Here is a 21,325-nt window from a genome sequence, read left to right as displayed (position 1 = left end):
CTGGTTGGATCTCCTTGCTGTCCAAGGGAATTTCAAGAGTCTTCTCCAACACCACAGTTCAAAAGCATCAATTCTTCGGCACTCAGCTTTCTTTATAGTCCAACTCTCGCATCCATACATGACTACTGGAAAAACCATAGCTTTGACTAGATGGAACTTGGCTGGCAAAGTAATGTCTCTGTTTTTAATATGCTGTCTAGGTTGGTCATAACTTTTGTATCGAGGAGCAAGCATCTTTTAATTTCATGGCTGCAGTCACCATCTGTAGTGATTTTGGAGCCCCCAAGAAAATAAAGTCTCTCACTGTTTCTACTGTTTCCCCACCTATTTGCCATGAAGTGATGGGACCAGATGCTATGATCTTAGTTTTCTGAATGTTGAGCTTTAAGTCAACTTTTTCATTCTCCTCTTTCATCAAGAGGCTCTTTAGTTCCTCTTCACTTTCTGCCATAAGGGTGGTGTCATCTGCATATCTGAGGTTATTGATATTTCTCCCTGCAATCTTGATTTCAGCTTGTGCTTCATCCAGCCCAGCGTTTCTCATGATGTACTCTGCATATAAGTTAAATAAGCATGGTGACAATATACAACTTTGACGTACTCTTTATCCTATTTGGAACTAGTCTGTTGTTCCATGTCCAGTTCTAACTGTTGCTTCCTGACCTGCATACAGATTTCTCAAGAGGCGGGTCAGGTGGCCTGGTATTCTCAACCCTTTAAGAATTTTCCACAATTTGTTGTGGTCCACACAGTCAAAGGTTTGGCATAGTCAATAAAGCAGAAACATGTTGTTTTGGAACTCTCTTGCTCTTTCAATGATCCCACGGATGTTGGCAATTTGATCTCTGGTTCCTCTGCCTTTTCTAAATCCAGCTTGAACATCTGGAAGTTCACGGTTCACGTACTGCTGAAGCTTGGCTTGGAGAAATTTAAACATTACTTTACTAGTGTGTGAGATGAGTGCAATTGTGCATTCATTTGAGCATTCTTTGCCATTGCCTTTCTTTGGGATTGGAATAAAAACTGACCTTTTCCAGTCCTGTGGCCACTGCTGAGTTTTCCCAATTTGCTGGCATATTCAGTGCAGCACTTTCACAGCACCATCTTTTAGGATTTGAAATAGCTCAACTGGAATTCCATCACCTCTACTAGCTTTGTAAAAATAATTTGTACAAAGAAATATAAAAATGAATGGCTTTCAATTACAGGGAAACAATTTTCTAAAATAAATGAGTATTACATAACACATCATGGTATGAGAATCTGGGGAGGGAGGTGGGAGGGGGGTTCAGGATGGGGAACACGTGTACACCCATGGTGGATGCATGTTCATGTATGGCAAAACCAATACAATATTGTAAAGTAAAAAAAAATAATAATAATAAAATTTAAAAAAGAATAATATTTGTATAAGGTCAGAAAGTTCTGATACAGGATGAATAAAAATAAACCACTAGTATAAAAATGTCTTATTTCGTGGTTCTCTGAAATATTCTAAATTCAACATTTTCTTTAGTGCCCTTATGACATCCTTATTCCTAAGACTGTAGATTAAAGGGTTTAGAACAGGAGTGAGTATGGTGTAAAAGGCAGATACAGCCATGTCCTTCTCAGGGGAGTGGTAAGAGATGGGGAGCATGTAGGTATAGATGGCAGCTCCATAGAAGAGGATGACCACAGTCATGTGGGAAGAACAAGTGGTTAAGGCCTTCTTCCTGCCCTCTGCTGAATTCATCCTGTGGATGGTGAGGAGGATGAATGAATAAGAACTTGAAATGACTGTCATGGGGATGAGGAGCATGAGGACACAGCACAGGTACATGAGTGTCTCATACAGGGAAGTGTCTGAGCAGGAAAGCTTCATTACAGCAGGGACCTCACAGAAGAAATGATGGATCTCCCGGGATCTACAGAAGGGAAAGGTCATGGTGATGAGTGTGAGCATAAAGCCATCCACTGATCCCAGAAACCAGCAGCCAGACACCAAGAACAGCCACATCTTATGGCTCATGAGGGTAGAATAGTGGAGTGGATGACAGATGGCCACATAGCGATCATAGGCCATGGCAGCCAGAAGGAAATATTCTGAACCTCCAAGTGTCACATAGAAAAACATCTGCATTCCACATTCAGGGGCTGAGATCTTATTCTTACCCATGACCTGGTCCATGAGCATTTTGGGCATAGTGACACAAATGTATATCATGTCCATGAGAGACAACTGGCTGATGAAATAGTACATAGGGGTGTGGAGGTGGGCATCAGAATATATCAGAAGGATCAGGATGCTATTTCCAGACAAGGCCATCAAGAAAATCACAAAAATGACCACACAGAGGAAAGCTGGATGCTTGGATTGACTGAAGAGTCCCATAAGGATGAAATCCAACTGTCCAGTGTGGTTGGTGGCCCAGGTAGATTTGTCCATGAAGTTTCTCCTAGATCACCAAGGAAAGATTTGTGATTAATAAATCACTCATGGTATATGACCACCTGAGATAAATGTTTGGTGGGCTTGCGTGTGTGTGTGTGTGTGTGTGCGTGTGTGCCTGTTTGTGGATGCGAAGCAATGCAATTGTGCTAAAAGGAGTTAGTGGTATGAGACTGGAGATTTGGGGGTTATAAGGTGCCTGTAAATAAAAAAAAATTAATGGAAAACTAAGAATTCACAATTGTTGATTAATTTATTTAGGGTAAAACATTAGATTTTTGTTATATAAGGCAGAATTCATTCAATCTGTCTCTTTTAAGGATCCAGTTGCATCTTAAAAACCTTTAGTAATATATGAAAAAATTAGAAAGTTACTTAAACATAATTTGGTGAACACATATACCAAAAATTCCACCTATCTTTGTGTGTTGGTTCAAGCAATTTTGTGAGGCTCTGAATTTTTGTGGAGTGAGCCATGTATTCACAGGGGCAGATTTGGGTTCTCAACAATAACCAATCCCTTAGATATATTAAAGAGAGCGAGCGAGAAGCCCAGACTCTAAGGTTGGACTATGGGTTTTTATTATCCTATATCCACCACTCCTCTGTCTACTCTACTTAAACAAAAAATAATGTTTGCTATAAAATGCATTTAGAATTAAATGAAGTAAAATATTGAAAAGGCTGAAAACAGTACCAGTTACCGATGAATAATGATACATATTGTCAAAGCATTAACATTTAGTGTAAATATTGTGCATATTCTAAGAGAAGGTTGTTACTATTTCTTTTATGATCAGATTCATTACTTCAGCTTGCTAGTTTTAATACCTATTCATTTATATAAGAATTTGGATTTGATAAATTCTGTAGTTCAAGACATATATATATATATACACACAAAGTATACTGTTTTATAGCATTATATATTATTCTAACATAATCTCTCTAAATATATATAAATATGTGTATATGCATAATCTCAGACTTTCTACAGTACAAACTTTATATATTTTATATAAATGGGAGAAAGTTGCTCAGTCATGTCTAACTCTTTGTGACCCCATGGCATACAGTCCATGGAATCCTCCAGGCCAGAATACTGGAGTGGGTAGCCTCTCCCTTCTCCAGGGCATCTTCCAACCCAGGGATTGAACCCAGGTCTCCCACATTGCAGGTGGATTCTTTACCAGCTGAGCCACCAGGCAAGCCCAAGGATACTGGAGTGGGTAACCCATGCCTTCTGCAGGGATCTTTCCCACCCTGGAATTGAATTGGGGTCTCCTGCATTGCAGGTGGATTCTTTACCAACTGAGCTATGAGGCAAGCCCTTTTATATAAATATTAACATATAAATATGAAATATATAATCTATCTTTCTTATTTTAACTCTGGTTAAGTAGAGCTTTATGGAGAGTTTCATTTCAGTTCTGTCTTCTCCAGCTTCATCTGCTTAAAGCTCATACCATTTGTTCTAAATCTCAGGGAGATGAAATAGCATTGAGATTGTTATTCCCATTTACAGACAAGATTTTAGTTGTCTTGTAAACATCATCAGCTTTATTGTCTATAGTAATCAATTTTTCATGGAAACAGAGATGCAGAGAGGAAAACTGAACAACATTGAAATGTCTCTGACTTCGGTTTTCTTTCCTCTATCTTGCTGTACATAACTTATATCTGTGTTGGAGGCTGAGGACAAATCAAAGAAAAATTAAACTTGCTTACATTTAGGTGAGTCATATTTAATCCATTTAGGGAGAAGTATTATGCAAATATAATTTAAATTAGAATTTTAAAAGGGCTACAAAATAAGAAAGAGGACTAAAGCAAAATACATCTGGTGTTTTAGAAGAGACTCAGTAATTGCTTCTTCTATACTTTTTCTTATGAAGATTTAATCTTTGCAACTTTTCAACTTCTGATATGTTAAATGTTAAATTTTATAAACCTTACCAACAAGAGGAAATGTTGGCTTCTCTCACAGGAGAAAAGTTTAGAAGTACTTGTGATTGTAGAAATATGTCAGGAAGATTATCCAAGTCCTAACATACTTTATACTCTTGTAATAATCCCAGAGATTTATTAACAGCCCCAAGTTCTGGGGTGCTGAAGCAGTAAATGATATTGAAAATAATCCCTTATTATAAATATCCAGAAAATCTGGGAAAAGTACCATTAAAAATATAATATTTCTGTCAAATTCCACCTACACTGGCAGAGGAAAGCTGAACTCTGTGCAAAATTTAAAAACAAATAAGCTAAAGACACACTTGTGGCTGAGTTTTAATTTGTCATCAAAGTGGCAAAGGACCAATGCAGTGACTCGCAATGTGAAGACCTGAAGGAATGAAGTGAGAGCTGGAGGGGAAATGGGAGGCACTGGGCAAATCTCGTTGCCCTTTGGAAAATCATAGTCACTGTGATTAAGCCCACACTGAACAGCCTACCTAGGACACCAGACAGTCAAAGGAATACAGTCTGTATCAGGCAAGGTGACTTGCTTTCTTGGTAACTCTTACTGCTTTTTATCCAACTGTCTGAGTTTAATATAAGTGGAATGGTGCATATTGAACTTGGGGAGTTATTAACTTTAGGGGTAGAACCATATCAAATCTTGAGTGAAGCCAATTGTCCTATTATGTTGCTGTTTTTTTTTTTTTTTTAATCTCCCCAGGAGCCTATGAATTACATACTCATTTTATTTTGTCCTTTTACAGATTAAATAATTCTGGTTCCTGGGAATCTGTCTAGCATCACACTATTCATCTGAAGAAGTACTCAAGTCTCAGCTCATGTGTTGGGACACAAACCCTTTGATGCTACCTTAAATTCTCTAGGCTACTGTCTTCCCTCTAAAGTCTACAACTTGGGCATTAGCCAACCACTGTCGATTTCATCTGAGAAACATAAGATTAAGACATTTATTTCAGTGTTCTAACTATCAGAAATAATCCTCACTCAAAGAAAAATTAGTTTGTTTTCTTCTGTAAAATTTAAATCACAAGGACACAAGTTTACCATATAGTAATAGAGGAGAAAAGTGAGTTCTTCTGTCCATAAATGATTGGAAATCAAAACCCATATTTTAATATGCTGCAGTAAATAAATGTTATATAAAAGATTTAAGAAAAAAAACAAACACTATTGATTTTCTCCATAAAAATAGATAATAGGGTAAAATTAGGAAATATAATCAAGTATCAATAGAATGTCAGAAGTAGAACAAGAAAAAAATAATAATTACCCTTTTGATCCTGTAGACCTATATTCCTATCTGATTTACTCCAATATCAGATGATGCTGAAATCCTCATCTAGATGGGCTAATAGAGAGTGGTCACAGTTAAACGTATAAATAGAGATAGGACAGTGACTTCATCCTTGGTGTTACTATGCTCATTAGGGGAGTGGAGGATGATGTTCTGTTGATAAATCCTCTCTGGAACCTTCAAGAAGCATGCAATTAAGAGAACTAAAAAAAAAAAATCATAGATATCTCTGTTGTACTTTTTTGGTTTTCTCCTAATGTCTTAAAAAAATCCCTTTATTATTAAACTAGAAATCTTAAAAAAAATTAGCAATAAACTCAAATCTTACCATCATCAGTAAAATTTTATCTATGGCATAGGTATTAGTTTATATATGGCCTTAGCCTTTTCACATTACAAAAAATGTTTTCTTATCTGTGTATATATTTATCTTCATTGCTTCTTCAATACTTTTTGTGTGGTATTGATGCTTGTCTTTCAGAGTTACAGAGTCTGAAATTCATAGTCTAATTGATGTGTCAAAGACAGCACTACTAATCAGTACTGTGGTTGAGACTAAAATTGTGGTGGTCTTTTATATTTTCATCTGGATTGGTCTTCTGTAGGGTACTGATTTTAATCTTTAGTCACCCAGTTGCAATCTCTGTTGCTTTAATACTACATTTAATTTTATGTATTTGATTTTAATTTATATTTTGACATGCTAATTGTAGAAAAAAATTTTTAAAACCCATGAACTATTACAAAGAAAATTTAAAAATCAACCATAATTTACTTTCCGAGGCAAAAATTATGCCTTGATGGTTGTATCTTGATTTCAGAATACAAATATTTATGAAATGTGTACCATATACCACATAGTTGTGATAAACCAGGGAAGAAAATAAAGCAATCCTATCCTCAGGGAAATTGTAGCAAAATTCTTCTTAACCTTATTCTGTATGTGTTTTCTCAAATTATGTTGATTATTTTCCCTTGCCATCTTTATTCCTTGGCATCCTTTGTCTAAATGGTGACTTATGTTTGTGAGGCCCACACTTTGTGGGGTGGTCTCATATGTCCTGAGTTTCCGCCTACAGATGGTTTCTCCTAATTTTTTTGTCACCTTGTTTCCCATAAGATGCTGAGAATGAAAGTATTGGGAGACACTGGACAGTGGGAGAAATAAAGAAGCTGCACATTTTTTTCTTCTTTCTTCTGTTGGTCTCTGGCAGCTGCAGCAGTTGTAGCCAACTGAGGACCATGTGAGAGCTATGGGATCCAGCACTTCAAAAGTAGTTTCATTGGCACTACGGGATGCAGGCATCTGAGTTGCAGCAGAGGAGGGTCCCACCAGTAGCCCCAGAATGCAGTAGCTCAATCAGCTCAGCAGTGTGGGTATGTGGGTCTCCACTGGTTCATGAGGGCTCTTGGTCCTTGGATGACAATACTCTCTTTCTTGCTTCCCCAGCCTTCTTTCCAACACTTTACCAGCTAATCTGTAGCCAATCCCCTATTATATTCCATCAGTTTGAAGTGTATAAAGTGTTTGTATATAATTGGACATGAGGTTAACATCCTATCAAATTAATTGTACATTTATTATAATCCCTAATATTGAATAATTATGTTGCATTCAAAATTCTAAATTATAAATTATGCTCAAATAAATTCACTTTTATAAAAAGCAATCTCTGAATGCAGTTTTTTCTAAATTAATTTACCAAAGGGTATAAAATGTTTCAGGTATCTTCATGCTGCTGCTGCTAAGTCGCTTCAGTCGTGTCCGACTCTGTGCGACCCCATAGACGGCAGCCCACCAGGCTCCCCCGTCCCTGGGATTCTCCAGGCAAGAATACTGGAGTGGGTTGCCATTTCCTTCTCCAAATGCATGAAAGTGAAAAGTGAAAGTGAAGTCGCTCGGTCGTGTCCGACTGGCATCAACCCCATGGACTGCAGCTTACCAGGCCCTTCTGTCCATGGGATTTGCCAGGCAAGAGTACTGGAGTGGGGAGGTATATTCATGCTGCTGCTGCTGCTAAGTCACGTCAGTCGTGTCCGACTCTGTGCGACCCCAGAGACGGCAGCCCTCCAGGCTCCCCCATCCCTGGGATTCTCCAGGCAAGAACACTGGAGTGGGTTGCCATTTCCTTCTCCAATGCATGAAAGTGAGAAGTGAAAGTGAAATCGCTCAGTCGTGTCCAACTCTTCGTGACCCCTTGGACTGCAGCCTACCAGGCTCCTCCATCCATGGGATTTTCCAGGCAAGAGTACTGGAGTTGGGTGCCATCGCCTTTAGCAGTAAATTTCTTTTCCAAAAATTTTCTAAAGTTTTGCTGTTATACTGAATCCAGGCTTTTACAGATTGCTGCACAAAAGATCAATAAATCAAGAGACAAGGTATTGGTGCAAGGAACAGTGAATTTATTTGTGTAAAGCAAGCAAACCAAGAAGATAGTGGAATAGTGTCCCAAAAAATCATCTTACCAAAGGTAGATTCAGGCTTCTCTTATGTTAAGGGTGTGTCTATTTTTTTGAAAATTATTTGTGCCAGAATCCTTCATTCTTGCTCCTGTCCATGTATGCCTGGTCATGATGTTTCTATAAACCTCCAACAAGACAATTGTTCTTTTCTGTTCTGCAGCTTTTTATCTCCATATGAATGGAAAAAGTGTGGGAGGCAGAGCGTTGAGATATTTCAGGCAATAGGCAACATTCTTTTACAAAGGCACAGAGCCAGCACAACCAAGTAGAGCCAACAGAATACAAAGATTAGAGATAGAAAAATAGGTCCAATATGGAGTCAGATTTGTTCTCTGTTCCAGTTCCCCACTCTCAGTGTGCATTCCAGACTCTTGTGTGGCAAGGGGTAATGATCATTTTGGCTACTTCCTGCTGAATTAGGGAAATAAGGGAGTGATTATGGGATGGAATTGATTAACTTGGGACTGACAGTATTCCTGAGTTCCAAGCTGGGCGTATGCTGTTTTCCTTTTTATGGCTGTAGTATAACACTTCAACAAACACTTGAATATATACATAAACTCTACAATGTGGGAACCTGGGTTCCCTTGGGTTGGGAAGATCCCCTGGACAAGGGAAAGGCTACCCACTCCAGTATTCAGGCCTGGGGAATTCCATGGACTGCATAGTCCATGGGTTGCAAAGAGTCAGACACAATTGAATGACTTTCACTTTCACTTCTCTTGCATTTAGGATGGCAATATCCAAGATGCTCTTCCTTATGCTATTTTTATATCTTGCTAACATTTAACAGAAAGGGGGATTATTTCCCACTTTGGTCTTTTCCAACAAGTGTCTATCACCAGTGTGGTGAAACAAAAGAGAACAAAAGGCATCATTACTTATCTTGACTTAAAATAGCAAATTAAGACCTTCTAGTGGCTCATAAGACCACACCTGCTTTCTCTTCATCCCATCAGTTTCTGTAGAAAAAATTTTAATCCACAGTTTTATCTTAGCTAATTTAATAGCACAGTGAGTGTTCAGCAGTGCCCACTGTGGTCCTGACTACTTAGGGGCAAGTTGATGCTTGGGTCCTTGTTTTCGCTAGTTTTGTTTTTATTGAAATATGATTGATTTACACCATTGTGTTAGTTTCAGGTGTACAGTAAGGTGATTGTATATATAACTTTTTCAGATTATTTTCTATAATATATTACTAGAAGATATTGAACATTTTCCCCTGTGTTATACAGTAAGGTGATTGTATATATAACTTTTTCAGATTATTTTCTATAATATATTACTAGAAGATATTGAACATTTTCCCCTGTGTTATACAGTAAATCCCTATTTCCTACCTATTCTATGAATAGCAGTTTGTATATGTTAATCTCATATTCCTAATTTATAAGGAATTAGAAATTCCTTATCACCCCTCTTTTTCCCTTGGGGTAGCAGTAACTTTGTTTTCTTTTGCCTCTGAATCTGCTTCTGTTTTGTAAATACATTTATTAATTTATTTGTATTTTTTTAGAATACACATGTAAGTGATACAATATCTGTCTTTCTGCATATTTCGCTTAGTTCACTTCATACGATATTCTCTAGGTCCATTAATGTTGCTGCATTATTTCATTTTCTATGATGGAGTAATATTCCATTGTTTGTATATACTACATCTTCTTCATCCATTTGTCTGTTGAGGGAGACAGGTTGCTTCCATGTCATGGGTGTTATAAATAGTGTTACTATGAACACTGGGGTACATGCATGTTCAGTCACTTCAGTCATGTCCAACTCTTTGTGACCCCTTGGACTGTAGCCCACCAGGCTCCTCTGTCCATGGGATTTTTCCAGCAAGAATTCTGGAGTGGGTTGTCATTCCCTTTTCCAACTGGGGTGCATACATATTTTCAAATTGGAATTTTCATCTTCATTGGATATATGCCCAGGAGTGGGGTTGCTGGATCATATGGTAGCATGATTTCTAGTTTTTTAAGGAATCACCATGATGTTTTTCACAGTGGCTGCAAAAATTTACATTCCCACTAACAGTATAGGAGAGTTCCCTTTTCTCCACACACTCTCCAATATTTACCATTTGTAGACTTTTAATGATGGCATTCTCAGTGATGTGAGGTGATATCTTATTGTGTTTTTGATTGCCTTTCCTTAAAAATTAGGGATTTTGAGCACCTTTTCAGGTGCCTGTTGTCTATCTGTATGTCCTATGTGGAGAAATGTCTATTTAGGTCTTCTGCTCTCTCCAAGGTTCAAGTGTGACTCAAACTGGTGTAGAAAGGGAGCAGGATGACGTCATTCAGGTATGTGGACCTCTTTGAAGTAAACTCAGGAGCAAAAGTTAGCAATGCCTAAAGTCTTACTTTAGCTGGTGACAGTTAGATTCTTTAAGACAGCTGCAGACTCTCCTGCCCAGGCTGACATCTGGAATGGCCTACTATACAATAATTTAAAAGGGCTTAATTTAAGCTTGCTTTTGAGAGCCACTCTAATCTGTAGCAGGGCAACTGGAAAGGCCTTATTCCAAGTTAAATTAGTTTTCTAACATATTTTAACCATGCTTATTTATTTTTTTTTCAGTTTTTCCTATTGATTATGGTCTCTAGGATGAATGCAGTTTCCAATCAATATGACACCTATTGAATTATAATGGAGAGAAGACAGCAGGCCATGATCATTTTGAAGGGGATTAACCTATGCAATACACTGGCCACCTGATGTGAAGAACTGACTCATTTGAGAAGACCCTGATGCTGGGAAAGATTGAAGGCAGGAGGAGAAGGGGACGACAGAGGATGAGATGGTTGGATGGCATCACCAATTCAATGGACATGGGTTTGGGTGAACTCTGGGGGTTGGTGATGGACAGGGAGGCCTGGCATGCTGCGGTTCATGGAGTCGCAAAGAGTCAGACACGACTGAGCGACTGAACTGAACTGAACTGAACTGCGGTCAATTCAGCCAGGACTTCTTGTCTTACCTTTTCATAAACCTCAGGATGAAGAAGTTATCTCTCTTTTTCTGCATTTTCTATAAGAGTCATCTGTAGGTTTAAAGCATGTTGGTGGGGGTTTGATATCAAGTTGTCATTCAGTTTATGTCAGGTCTCCTAACTGACCCTTCAGTGTTTATAAAAATAATCAGCCTTGTACTTCCACTAATACCCTCATGACTGGGGTAGATGGGCATGTTTTACATACTAACTGGATGTTAGCATGTAGAAAAGTCTCAAGTAAACACTGTAATTTTACACCACAAGAAAGTAGCAAAAGAAAAACAAAAGTAGCCCAAATTAAGTAGAAGAAATGAAATAAAAAAGGGCAGAGGAGAAATAAATAAAATACAGACTCAAAAGACAACAGAAAAGATCAGAGTATACTATCTGAAGAGAAGCCAGAGTATATTATAAATCAATTTTTCTCCAATTAAAAAATAAGAAAAGAAAAAGAAACCTGAATTGTAACTCAGGCAAGATTGGTTTTTGAGACACTAGTCTACCACCTTCTTGGTTTATCGACTTTTCTGAATAAAGTAGCTCTTCCTTGCCCCAGCCTAAATAAATAAATAAATAAAGATCAATAAAACAAAAATATTTTTTAAAGGTAAGCAAAAGTGACAAACCTTTAGCAATATTCATGAAAAAAACAAAGAGGGCATGTATAAATAAAAAAAAAATGAAAGAGGATATGCTGAAACATATACCATAGATAAAAGTTGGTAAGAGAATATGTTATACCCTGATACATTTAGCCTCATTGATGTTTCTATGGTTTTTAGTTTCTATTTTATTTTTCCTCTGATACTGATGATTTTTCTGGTACTAATTTTGGGTTTTGTTTGTTCTTCTTTCTCTAGTTTCTTTATGTATACTGGTATGTTGATTTTTGAGATTTTTCCTGTTTCTTTACGTAAGCGTGTATCACTATATCCTTCACTCTTAGAACTGGTTTTGGTTTGTTCTGTAGGTTTTGGATCACTGCATTTTTGTTTTTATGTGTCTCTGGGTATTTTTTGATTTCCTATTTGATTTCTTCAGTGATCCATTGGTTGTTTAGTAGCATATTTTCTGGTCTCCTTGTGTTTATGGGTTTTTTTTTTTTTTTTTGCAGTTGTTGTTGTTTTTCCTTGTAGTTGATTTCCAGGTTCATAGCATTGTGGTGGGAAAGTATGCTTAATATTAATTTTCCTAAATTTACAAATGCTTGCTTTTTGGACTCATATATGATCCATCTTGGACAATATTCTGTATATTTTTGAAAAGAATGTGTATTTTGTTGCTTTCAGATGGAGTGTGTGTGTGTGCATACTAGGTCACCTCAGTTGTGTCTAACTGTTTGCAACCCTATGGACTGTAGCTCATTAGGCTCTTCTGTCCATGGGATTCTCTCATTCAAGAATACTGGAGAGGGTTGCCATGCCCTCTTCAGGGAATTTTCCTGACCCATTGATCGAACCCGTGTCTATTATGTCTTCTGCATTGGCAGGCAGATTCTTTATACTACTAGCACCACCTGGGAAGCCCCTTTAGATAGAATGCTGCATCTATTAAATTCATCTGATACAATGTGTCATTTAATGCCAGTGTTTCCTTACTGAATTTCTGTTTGGATGATGTGTCCATTGGTGTAAGTAGCATGTAAATTTCCCCTACTTTTATTGTGTTTATTCCTTGACATTCCTAAATATTTGCCTTATATGTTTAGACACCATTATGTTGAGTTCATATATAGTTGTGGTATTCCTAAATACTTGCTTTATATATTTAGACACTCTTATGTTGAGTTTATAGCTTCCCTGGTGGCTCAGATGGTAAAGCGTATGGCTGCAATGCAAGAGACCTGGGTTCGATCCCTGGGTTGGGAAGATCCCCTGGAGAAGGAAATGGCAACCCACTCCAGTACTCTTGCCTGGAAAATCCCATGGACAGAGGAGCCTGGTAGGCTACAGTCCATGGGGTTGCAAACAGTCACGCACAACTGAGTGACTTCATTTCACTATGTTGAGTTCATATATAGTCGTGGTATTGCTCATGAGAGGAAGAGAGCTCAGACTCTTTCTACTCTGCCATCTTGGTGATCTTGCAGATATTTTTTTTAAACCACTATTTTTGCTTTCTTTGGATAAATATTCAGGAGTGAAATTGATGGATCATATGCTACTTCCATTTTAAATTGTTTGAGGAACCTCTTTACTTTTTTCTGTAACTTTGCGCCAATTTACATTGCAATCAATAGTGATCAAGTGTTCCCTTTCTCCATCTCATCATCACTTATTCAGTTCAGTTCAGTCTCTCAGTCATGTCTGACTCTTTGTGACCCCATGGACTGCAGCACACCAGGCTTTCCTGTTCATCACCAACTCCCAGAGCTTGTTCAAACTCATGCCCATTGAGTTGGTGATGGCATCCAACCATCTTATCCTCTGAAATCCCCTTCTCCTGCCTTCAATCTTTCCCAGCATCAGGGTCTTTTCAAATGACTCAGTTCTTCACATCAGGTGTCCAAAGTATTGGTTTCAGATTCACCGTCAGTCCTTCCAGTGAATATTCAGGACTGATTACCTTTAGGATGGGCTGGTTGGATCTCCTTACAGTCCAAGGGACTCTCAAGAGTCTTATCCAATGCCACAGTTCAAAAGCATCAATTCTTTGGCACTCAGCTTTCTTTATGGTCTAATTCTCACATCCATACATGTTATCTTTTTGATAATAGCCATTCTAACAGATTTGTGGTGATATTTTATTCTGGTTTTGATTTGTATATTCCTGATGACTAGTAATGTTAAATATCTTGTCTCATGCCTAATGGCCATCTGAGTGTCTGCTTTGGAAAAATATCTATTCTGATATTCTCTCCATTAAAATGGAGAGATAAAAAATAGCTAAAAATATTCAGCCTTCTTAATGGTCCAACTCTCATATCTGTACATGGCTACTGGAAAAACCAAAGCTTTGACTATACAGAGCTTTGTTGGCAAAGGGATGTCTCTTCTTTTTAATACAGTGTCTAGGATTGTCATAGCTTTTCTTCCAAGGAGCAAGAGTCTTTTAATTTCATGGCTTCACTCACCATCTGCAGTGATTTTGGAGCACAACAAAATAAAATATGTCACCATTTCCGTTTTTTCCCCATCTATTTGCCATGAAGTGATGGGACCAGATGTCACGATCTTAGTTTTTTGAATGTTGAGTTTCAAGCTAACTTTTCCACTCTTTTCCTTCACTTTCATCAAGGGCTCTTTAGTTCTTTGTTTTCTGCCATAAAGGTGGTGTCATCTGCATATCTGAGGTTATTGATATTTCTCCTCGCAATCTTGATTCCAGCTTGTACTTCATCCAGCCTATTTAACTTATATGCAGAGCACATTGTGCAAAATGCCAGGCTGGATGAAGCACAAACTGGAATCAAGATTGCTGGGAGAAATATCAATAACCTCAGAAATGCAGATGACCCCACACTTATGGCAGGAAGTGAAGAGGAGCTAAAGAACCTCTTGATTAAAGTGCAAGAGGTGAGTGAAAAAGCTGGCTTAAAACTCAGTACCCCAAAAATGAAGATCCTGGCATCCAGTCTCATCACTTCATGGCAAATAGTTGGAGAAACAATAAAAACAATGACAGAGTTTATATTCTTGGGCTCCAAAGTCACTGCAGATGGTGACCGCAGCCATGAAATGAAAAGATGCTTGCTCCTTGGAACAAGAGCTATGACCAACCTAGATGGCATATTAAAAAGCAGAGACATTACTTTGCCAACAAAGATCCATCTAGCCAAAGCTATTGTTTTTCCAGTAGTTGTGTATGGATGTGAGAGTTGGACCATAAAAAAAGCTGAGTGTTGAAGAATTGATGCTTTTGAACTGTGGTGTTGGAGAAGACTCTTGAGAGTCCCTTGGGTTGCAAGGAGATCAAAACAGTCAAATCTAAAGGAAATTAATACTGAATACTCATTGGAAGGACTAATGCTGAAGCTGAAGCTCCAATACTTTGGCCACCTGATGCAAAGAGCTGACTCAATGGAAAAGACCGTGATGCTGGGAAAGACTGAAGACAGGAGGAGAAGGGGATGACAGAGGATGAGATGTTTGGATGGCATCACTGACTCAGTGGACATGAGTTTGAGCAAGTCCCAGGAGTTTGTGATGGACAGGGAAGCTTGGTGTGCTGCAGTCCCTGGGGTCGCAAAAAGTTGGACAGAACTGAGCGACTGAACTGAACTGATAAAGAAAATAATCCATCCATATATAAATGAAATCAATTAATGTTGTTAGGTATACATTAATAGACCATAAATCTATTTTTTAAATAAAATTGAGGACAGTGGCTGCCTTTCAGGCAATAATGGTGTTAGATAAACAGATATAAAGACTTCAGGTATGAAGGAAGTTTTCCTTATATATGTGGAGGATGGGCACTTTGTGGTAGCTATACATACATTTCATAAAGTATAACCTTTAAACCAAAACACCTTTTTGCAATGTTAATTTTCACAATACAATTTTATTTTGGAAGAATGAATTGATTAGAAGAATATAGAAGACTAAACAGGAGAATATTTTGCTATAGTTTTTGAATGTAATGTACTACATATCAATTAAGTGGCAGCTGGAAATACTGAAGGAGAAAAAATTTTAAGAAAATAATTCAGAAATTTTTCAAATTGTTCTTTATTAAATTCAGAATTAATTTCCATTTCTCTTCCTTGAGAATAGCAAACCACTTTCTATTAGGTATGTTTGCTTCCGTCCTTGCGTTTTACAATTTCCAAAATTCTAATACTAGAACAAATGTTGTAAAATTGATATACTAGCACATATATTTAATTTTATATTAATGAATTATATATAATTCATTGTACTGGAATGCAAAAGTAGGGAGTCAAGAAATACCTGGAGTAACAGGCATATTTGGTCTTGGAGTACAGAATGAAGCTGGGCAAAGGCTAATAGAGTTTTGCCAAGAACGCACTGGTCATAGCAAACACCCTCTTCCAACAACACAAGAGAAGACTCTACATGTGAACATTGCCAGATGATCAATATTGAAATCAGATTGATTATATTCTTGGCAGCCAAAGATGGAGAAGTTTTATAGAGTCAGCAAAAACAAGACTGGGAGCTGACTATGGCACAGACCATGAAATCTTTATTGCCATATTCAGACTTAAATTGAAGAAAGTAGGGAAAACCACTTAACCACTCAGGTATGACTCAAGTCAAATCCCTTATGATCGTACAGTGAAAGTGACAAATAGATTCAATGGATTAGATCTGATAAAATGCCTGATGAACTATGGATGGAAGTTTGTGACATTGTACAGGAGGCAGGGATCAAGACCATCCCCAAGGAAAAGAAGTGCAAAAGGCAAAACGATTGTCTGAGAAGGCCTTACAAAATAGCTGTGAACAGAAGAGAAGCAAAAGGCAAATGAGAAAAGGAAAGATACACCCATTTGAATGTAGAGTTCCAAAAAATAGCAAGGAGAGGTAAGAAAGCCTTCCTCAGTGATCAGTGCAAAGAAAAGGAGGAAAACAATAGAATGGGAAAGTCGAGATCTCTTCAAGAAAATTAGAGATACCAAGAGAACAGTTCATGCAAAGATGGGCACAATAAAGGACAGAAACAGTATGAACCTAACAGAAGCAGAAGGTATTGAGAAGAGGTGGCAAGAATACACAGAAGAACTGTACAAAAAAGATACTCACTATCCAGATAATCATGATGGCGTGATCACTCACCTAGAGCCAGACATCCTGGAATGCGAAGTCAAGTGGGCCTTAGGAAGCATCACTATGAACAAAGCTAGTGGAGGTGATGGAATTCCAGTTGAGCTATTTCAAATCCTGAAAGATGATGCTGTGAAAGTGCTGCACTCATTATGCCAGCAAATTTGGAATACTCAGCAGTGGCCACAGGATTGGAAAAGGTCAGTTTTCATTCCAATCCCAAAGAAAGGCAATGCCAAATAATGTTCAAACTGCCACACAATTGCACTCATCTCAGATGCTAGTAAAGTAATCCTCAAAATTCTCCCAGCCAGGCTTCAACAATATGTGAACCATGAACTTCCAGATGTTCAAGCTGGATTTAGGAAAGGCAGAGGAACCAGAGATCAAATTGCCAACATCTACTGAATCATCAAAAAAGCAAGAGAGTTCCAGAAAAACATCTGTTTCTGCTTTATTGACTATGCCAAAGCCTTTGACGGTGTGGACCACAACGAACTGTGGAAAATTCTTCAAGAGATGGGAATACCATACTATCTAACCTGCCTCTTGAGAAATCTGTATGCAGGTCAGGAAGCAACAGTTGGAACTGGACATGGAACAACAGACTGATTCCGAATCGGGACAGGAGTATGCCAAGGCTGTATAGTGTCATCCTGCTTATTTAAGTTAAATGCAGTGTAGATCATGACAAACACTGGGGTGGATGAAGCACAAACTGGAATCAAGATTGCTGTGAGAAATATCAATAACCTCAGATATGCAGATGATAGCACCCTTATGGCAGAAAACAAAGAAGAACTTAAGAGTCTCTTGACGAAAGTGAAAGAGGAGAGTGAAAAAGCTGGCTTAAAACTCAGCATCCAGAAAACTTAGATCATGGCATCTGTTCCCATCACTTCATTACAAATAGATGTGGAAACAGTGAGAGATTTTATTTTTTTGGGCTCCAAAATCACTGCAGATATTGACTAAACTTATGAAATTAAAAGATGCTTGTTCCTTGGAAGAAAAGTTATGATCACCCTAGACAGCATATTAAAAAGCAGAGACATTACTATGCCAACAAATGTCCATCTAGTCAAGCTATGGTTTTTCCAGTAGTCACGTATGGATGTGAGACTTGGACTATAAAGAAAGCTGAGAACCAAAGAATTGATGCTTTTGAACTGTGGCATTCGAGAAGACTCTTGAGAGTCCCTTGGACTGCAAGGATATCAAACCAGTCCATCCTAAGGGAAATCAGTCCTGAATATTCATTGGAAGGACTGATGCTGAAGCTGAAACTCCAATACTTTGGCCACCTGATGCAAAGAACTGACTCATTTGAAAAGACCCTGATGCTGGGAAAGATTGAAGGCGGGAGAAGAAGGGGATGACAAAGGTTGAGATGACTGGATGGCATCACCGACTCAAGGGACATGAGTTTGAGTAAATTCTGGGAGTTAATGATGGACATGGAGGCCTGATGTGTTGCGGTCCATGGGGCTGCCAAGAGTCGGAAATGACTGAGCGACTGAACTGAACTGATAATGCGATATATATGCTGTTTACTCTAAATTTAGAGTAACTGGTAATTGGATGATGACAAGATAAGTTAAAATATATTTTGTATTTGATACAGAGTGAATTTAACTTGTTTTAATGTATTTAGTATATTTAATTTAATATGTTAAATTTAATTTAATATATAAAATATATATTCTTTACATGCTCCCTGTTCATTTCAGTGTAAAGCTATGCTTAATTTGGTCTTTATAGTTTCCTGATATCTCCAGTGCCTTTTTTATAGTCATGTCTGTTCATTTGCTGGTCATCTCTTTGAAATGTTCTCTTGTCTCTTTACATGATTATGATCTTTAGGATAACCGCTCAAATCTGGGCTTCCCATCTAGATGCTACAGGGCTTTCTGGGTGCAGTCATCTCATAGTTCTTGTGACTGGGCACTGATGTCTACACAGCTCTCTCCTCCACTAACAAATAAACTCCTTGAAGTAGGGGCTTGTGTTCTGGCCACTGTTGTGTCTCTTAGAAATTGCAGACTATGTGTAACATAGAAGGTAATCCATCAAGATATAATCAGCAATTAAATGATTCAAGAATCTAGGAACAGCTGCTTTTCAGAGAGTTTGACAGAATGGCATTTACATCATTTATATCAAATGATATTTGAAAAACATACATTTGTGACTTGACACTAATGTAATATGGTTTTACAATTTAATCAAATACTTCCAAGAAACTGCCCAATTGGAAGATGAAAAAAATACCAGAAATGCTGTAGTTTAATTCAGCAGACAGCTAACGAGCTCCTCTCAGGTGACAGAGAGTCTGCACTGGCTCCCTCTTATCTATGAAGATGTGGAACAGACACACAGGGGCAGAGTCATGGGCAAAGTCATCTTGATCTGTCACACCTTAGAAAGGGTAACTATTTATCTAGACCTTTCAAGGGGCCAGGCCCTGCACTGGGCAAATGAATTAAATTCGCTTAACATTCAGAACTCCATGATGATGCCTATATTGCTAGTTCTATTTTAGTGGAGAGAAAACAACGCAGTGGTGGCATAATCAGCTCCTAAGAGCTTCTAAGTAGCAAATCTAAGATTTAGCTGGGGGTCCTTATGGTTCTACACCGTCTCTCACACCTCCACCCCTTAAGGCAAACAAGAGACTAGGATTTATAGAGATAGAAGGACAACTCACAGCTTGGAGCAGGTGTTAGGGCTGTCTGTGTATACCATGCCACTTAGTCTTACAAGTAACTTGATTAAGAAGTTTTTCTTTCCCTGTCTAAAAAACGATATATGTAAGCAATTGAAAGGATTTGGGAAAGCTAAAAATGTCACACAATTCATACTAAAATGATCAATAAACTTGGGATATGAGAGCAGATAAAAAGGCACTATGTGCAGTTTTCTTTATGACAGCTATCATATCACAGACAAATGGAGTACAAAGACATTGAATATAATGAGATAAATTATGATAGGTAAATCATATGGAGAAGAAATATCACATGCCTAAGAAAGAAGAAAGTGATTACTGGGCTCAGTGTTTGCGGCCCTGGAAACAGGTGACAAAGGAGAGGAGAAATAGGGATGGGAGGAATAATATAATAGGGGAAAAATATATGGTCATCCTCAGGTTTTCTTCTTTACAACTTTTCTTAGGCTCAGCCCTGACTGCATCTTGCTCCTCAGAGCCCCTGTGACATCCTTATTCCGGAGGCTGTAAATGAGGGTGTTCAGCACAGGGGTGATGATGGTATAAAAGGCTGATACCATCATGTCCTGCTTAGCTGTGTGGTAGAAACTAGGAAGCATGTAGGTGTAAATCGCAGCACCAAAGAAGAGCAACACTACAATCATGTGAGAGGAGCAGGTGGCAAAGGCTTTCCTGCGGCTCTCTGATGAACTCATTCTGTGGATGAGGTGCAGAATGAGGGCATATGAGCTTGAGATGACCACAGTGGGGATGAGAAGCATGAGAACACAGCACAGGTACATTACCATCTTGTAGAGGGAGATATCAGAGCAGGAGAGCTTCATCAAGGCAGGAGCCTCACAGAAGAAACTCAGGATTTTTCTGGAATGACAAAAGGGGAAGCTCATGGCTATGGGTGTGAGCAACAAACCATCCACCATTCCTAGGAACCAGCATCCAGACACCAGGCATTCACAGACCCTCTGGTTCATCAGCAGAGCATAATGGAGAGGTCTGCACATAGCAGCATATCGGTCGTAGGCCATGGCAGACAGGAGAAAAAATTCAGCTCCAGCGAGAGTCAGATAGAAGAACATCTGGATCCCACAACCTGAGGGAGAGATTGTATGATCTCCTGTCACCTGGCCCAGGAGCATCTTGGGCACAGTCACAGATATGTACATGAGGTCCATGAGGGAGAGCTGGCTGATGAAGAAGTACATGGGGGTGTGCAGGCGGGGCTCCATGTGGACGAGGATGATGAGGAGAGCGTTCCCAGCTAGGGCCATCAGGAAGAAGATGAGGGTCGCAGTGTAGAGGAGGAAGGCATGTTTGGTTTCACCAAAGAGCCCCACAAGGATGAAATCAGTATTCAACGTTTGATTCTGTGAAGTTTGATTCTCTGAATACATGGTCTTGGTTATAGTTTTCATCTGAGGAAGAAATGAGTCATTGTTTTCAGATATTTCACATGCATATGATTTCTTAATCATTTTTTCAATAAGAAAAGTACTTTGAACTATTTTTTCAAATATGAAGTTATACTGATATAGAATTAAAAGCTAAGTTCTCTAAGAGGCCAGGTTGCATATTGGCCATAAGCCTAGAATAGATTATGAAACAAACTTGGGGGGGTGACAACTCTACAAATAGACAAATTGTTTACAGTCAGTAAATCTTGTTTATTTTTTCTCCAAGCTGAGAATATAAAAGGGCTTATCTCATG

At 38.4% G+C, this 21,325-nt stretch overlaps 2 protein-coding genes across 2 annotated transcripts; both read right to left on the bottom strand.

Moving 5' to 3' along the window:
- Nucleotides 1-1,453: 1,453 nt before the first annotated feature.
- On the bottom strand, nucleotides 1,454-2,524 carry OR2T29C (olfactory receptor family 2 subfamily T member 29C). The gene has a single exon (XM_003586290.6). The coding sequence runs from the start codon at nucleotides 2,426-2,428 to the stop codon at nucleotides 1,454-1,456; it is 975 nt and encodes a 324-aa protein (XP_003586338.1). The 5' UTR covers nucleotides 2,429-2,524.
- Nucleotides 2,525-20,036: 17,512 nt separating this feature from the next.
- OR2T3B (olfactory receptor family 2 subfamily T member 3B) lies at nucleotides 20,037-21,011 on the bottom strand. Its single transcript, XM_002689130.1, has one exon. The coding sequence runs from the start codon at nucleotides 21,009-21,011 to the stop codon at nucleotides 20,037-20,039; it is 975 nt and encodes a 324-aa protein (XP_002689176.1).
- Nucleotides 21,012-21,325: the final 314 nt, after the last annotated feature.

This window comes from Bos taurus, chromosome 7, assembly GCF_002263795.3.
Source record: "Bos taurus isolate L1 Dominette 01449 registration number 42190680 breed Hereford chromosome 7, ARS-UCD2.0, whole genome shotgun sequence".
NCBI classification, from domain to species: Eukaryota; Metazoa; Chordata; class Mammalia; order Artiodactyla; family Bovidae; genus Bos; species Bos taurus.
Note: the sequence above shows the minus strand (reverse complement) of the source record. Positions and strands in the feature narration are given on the sequence as shown.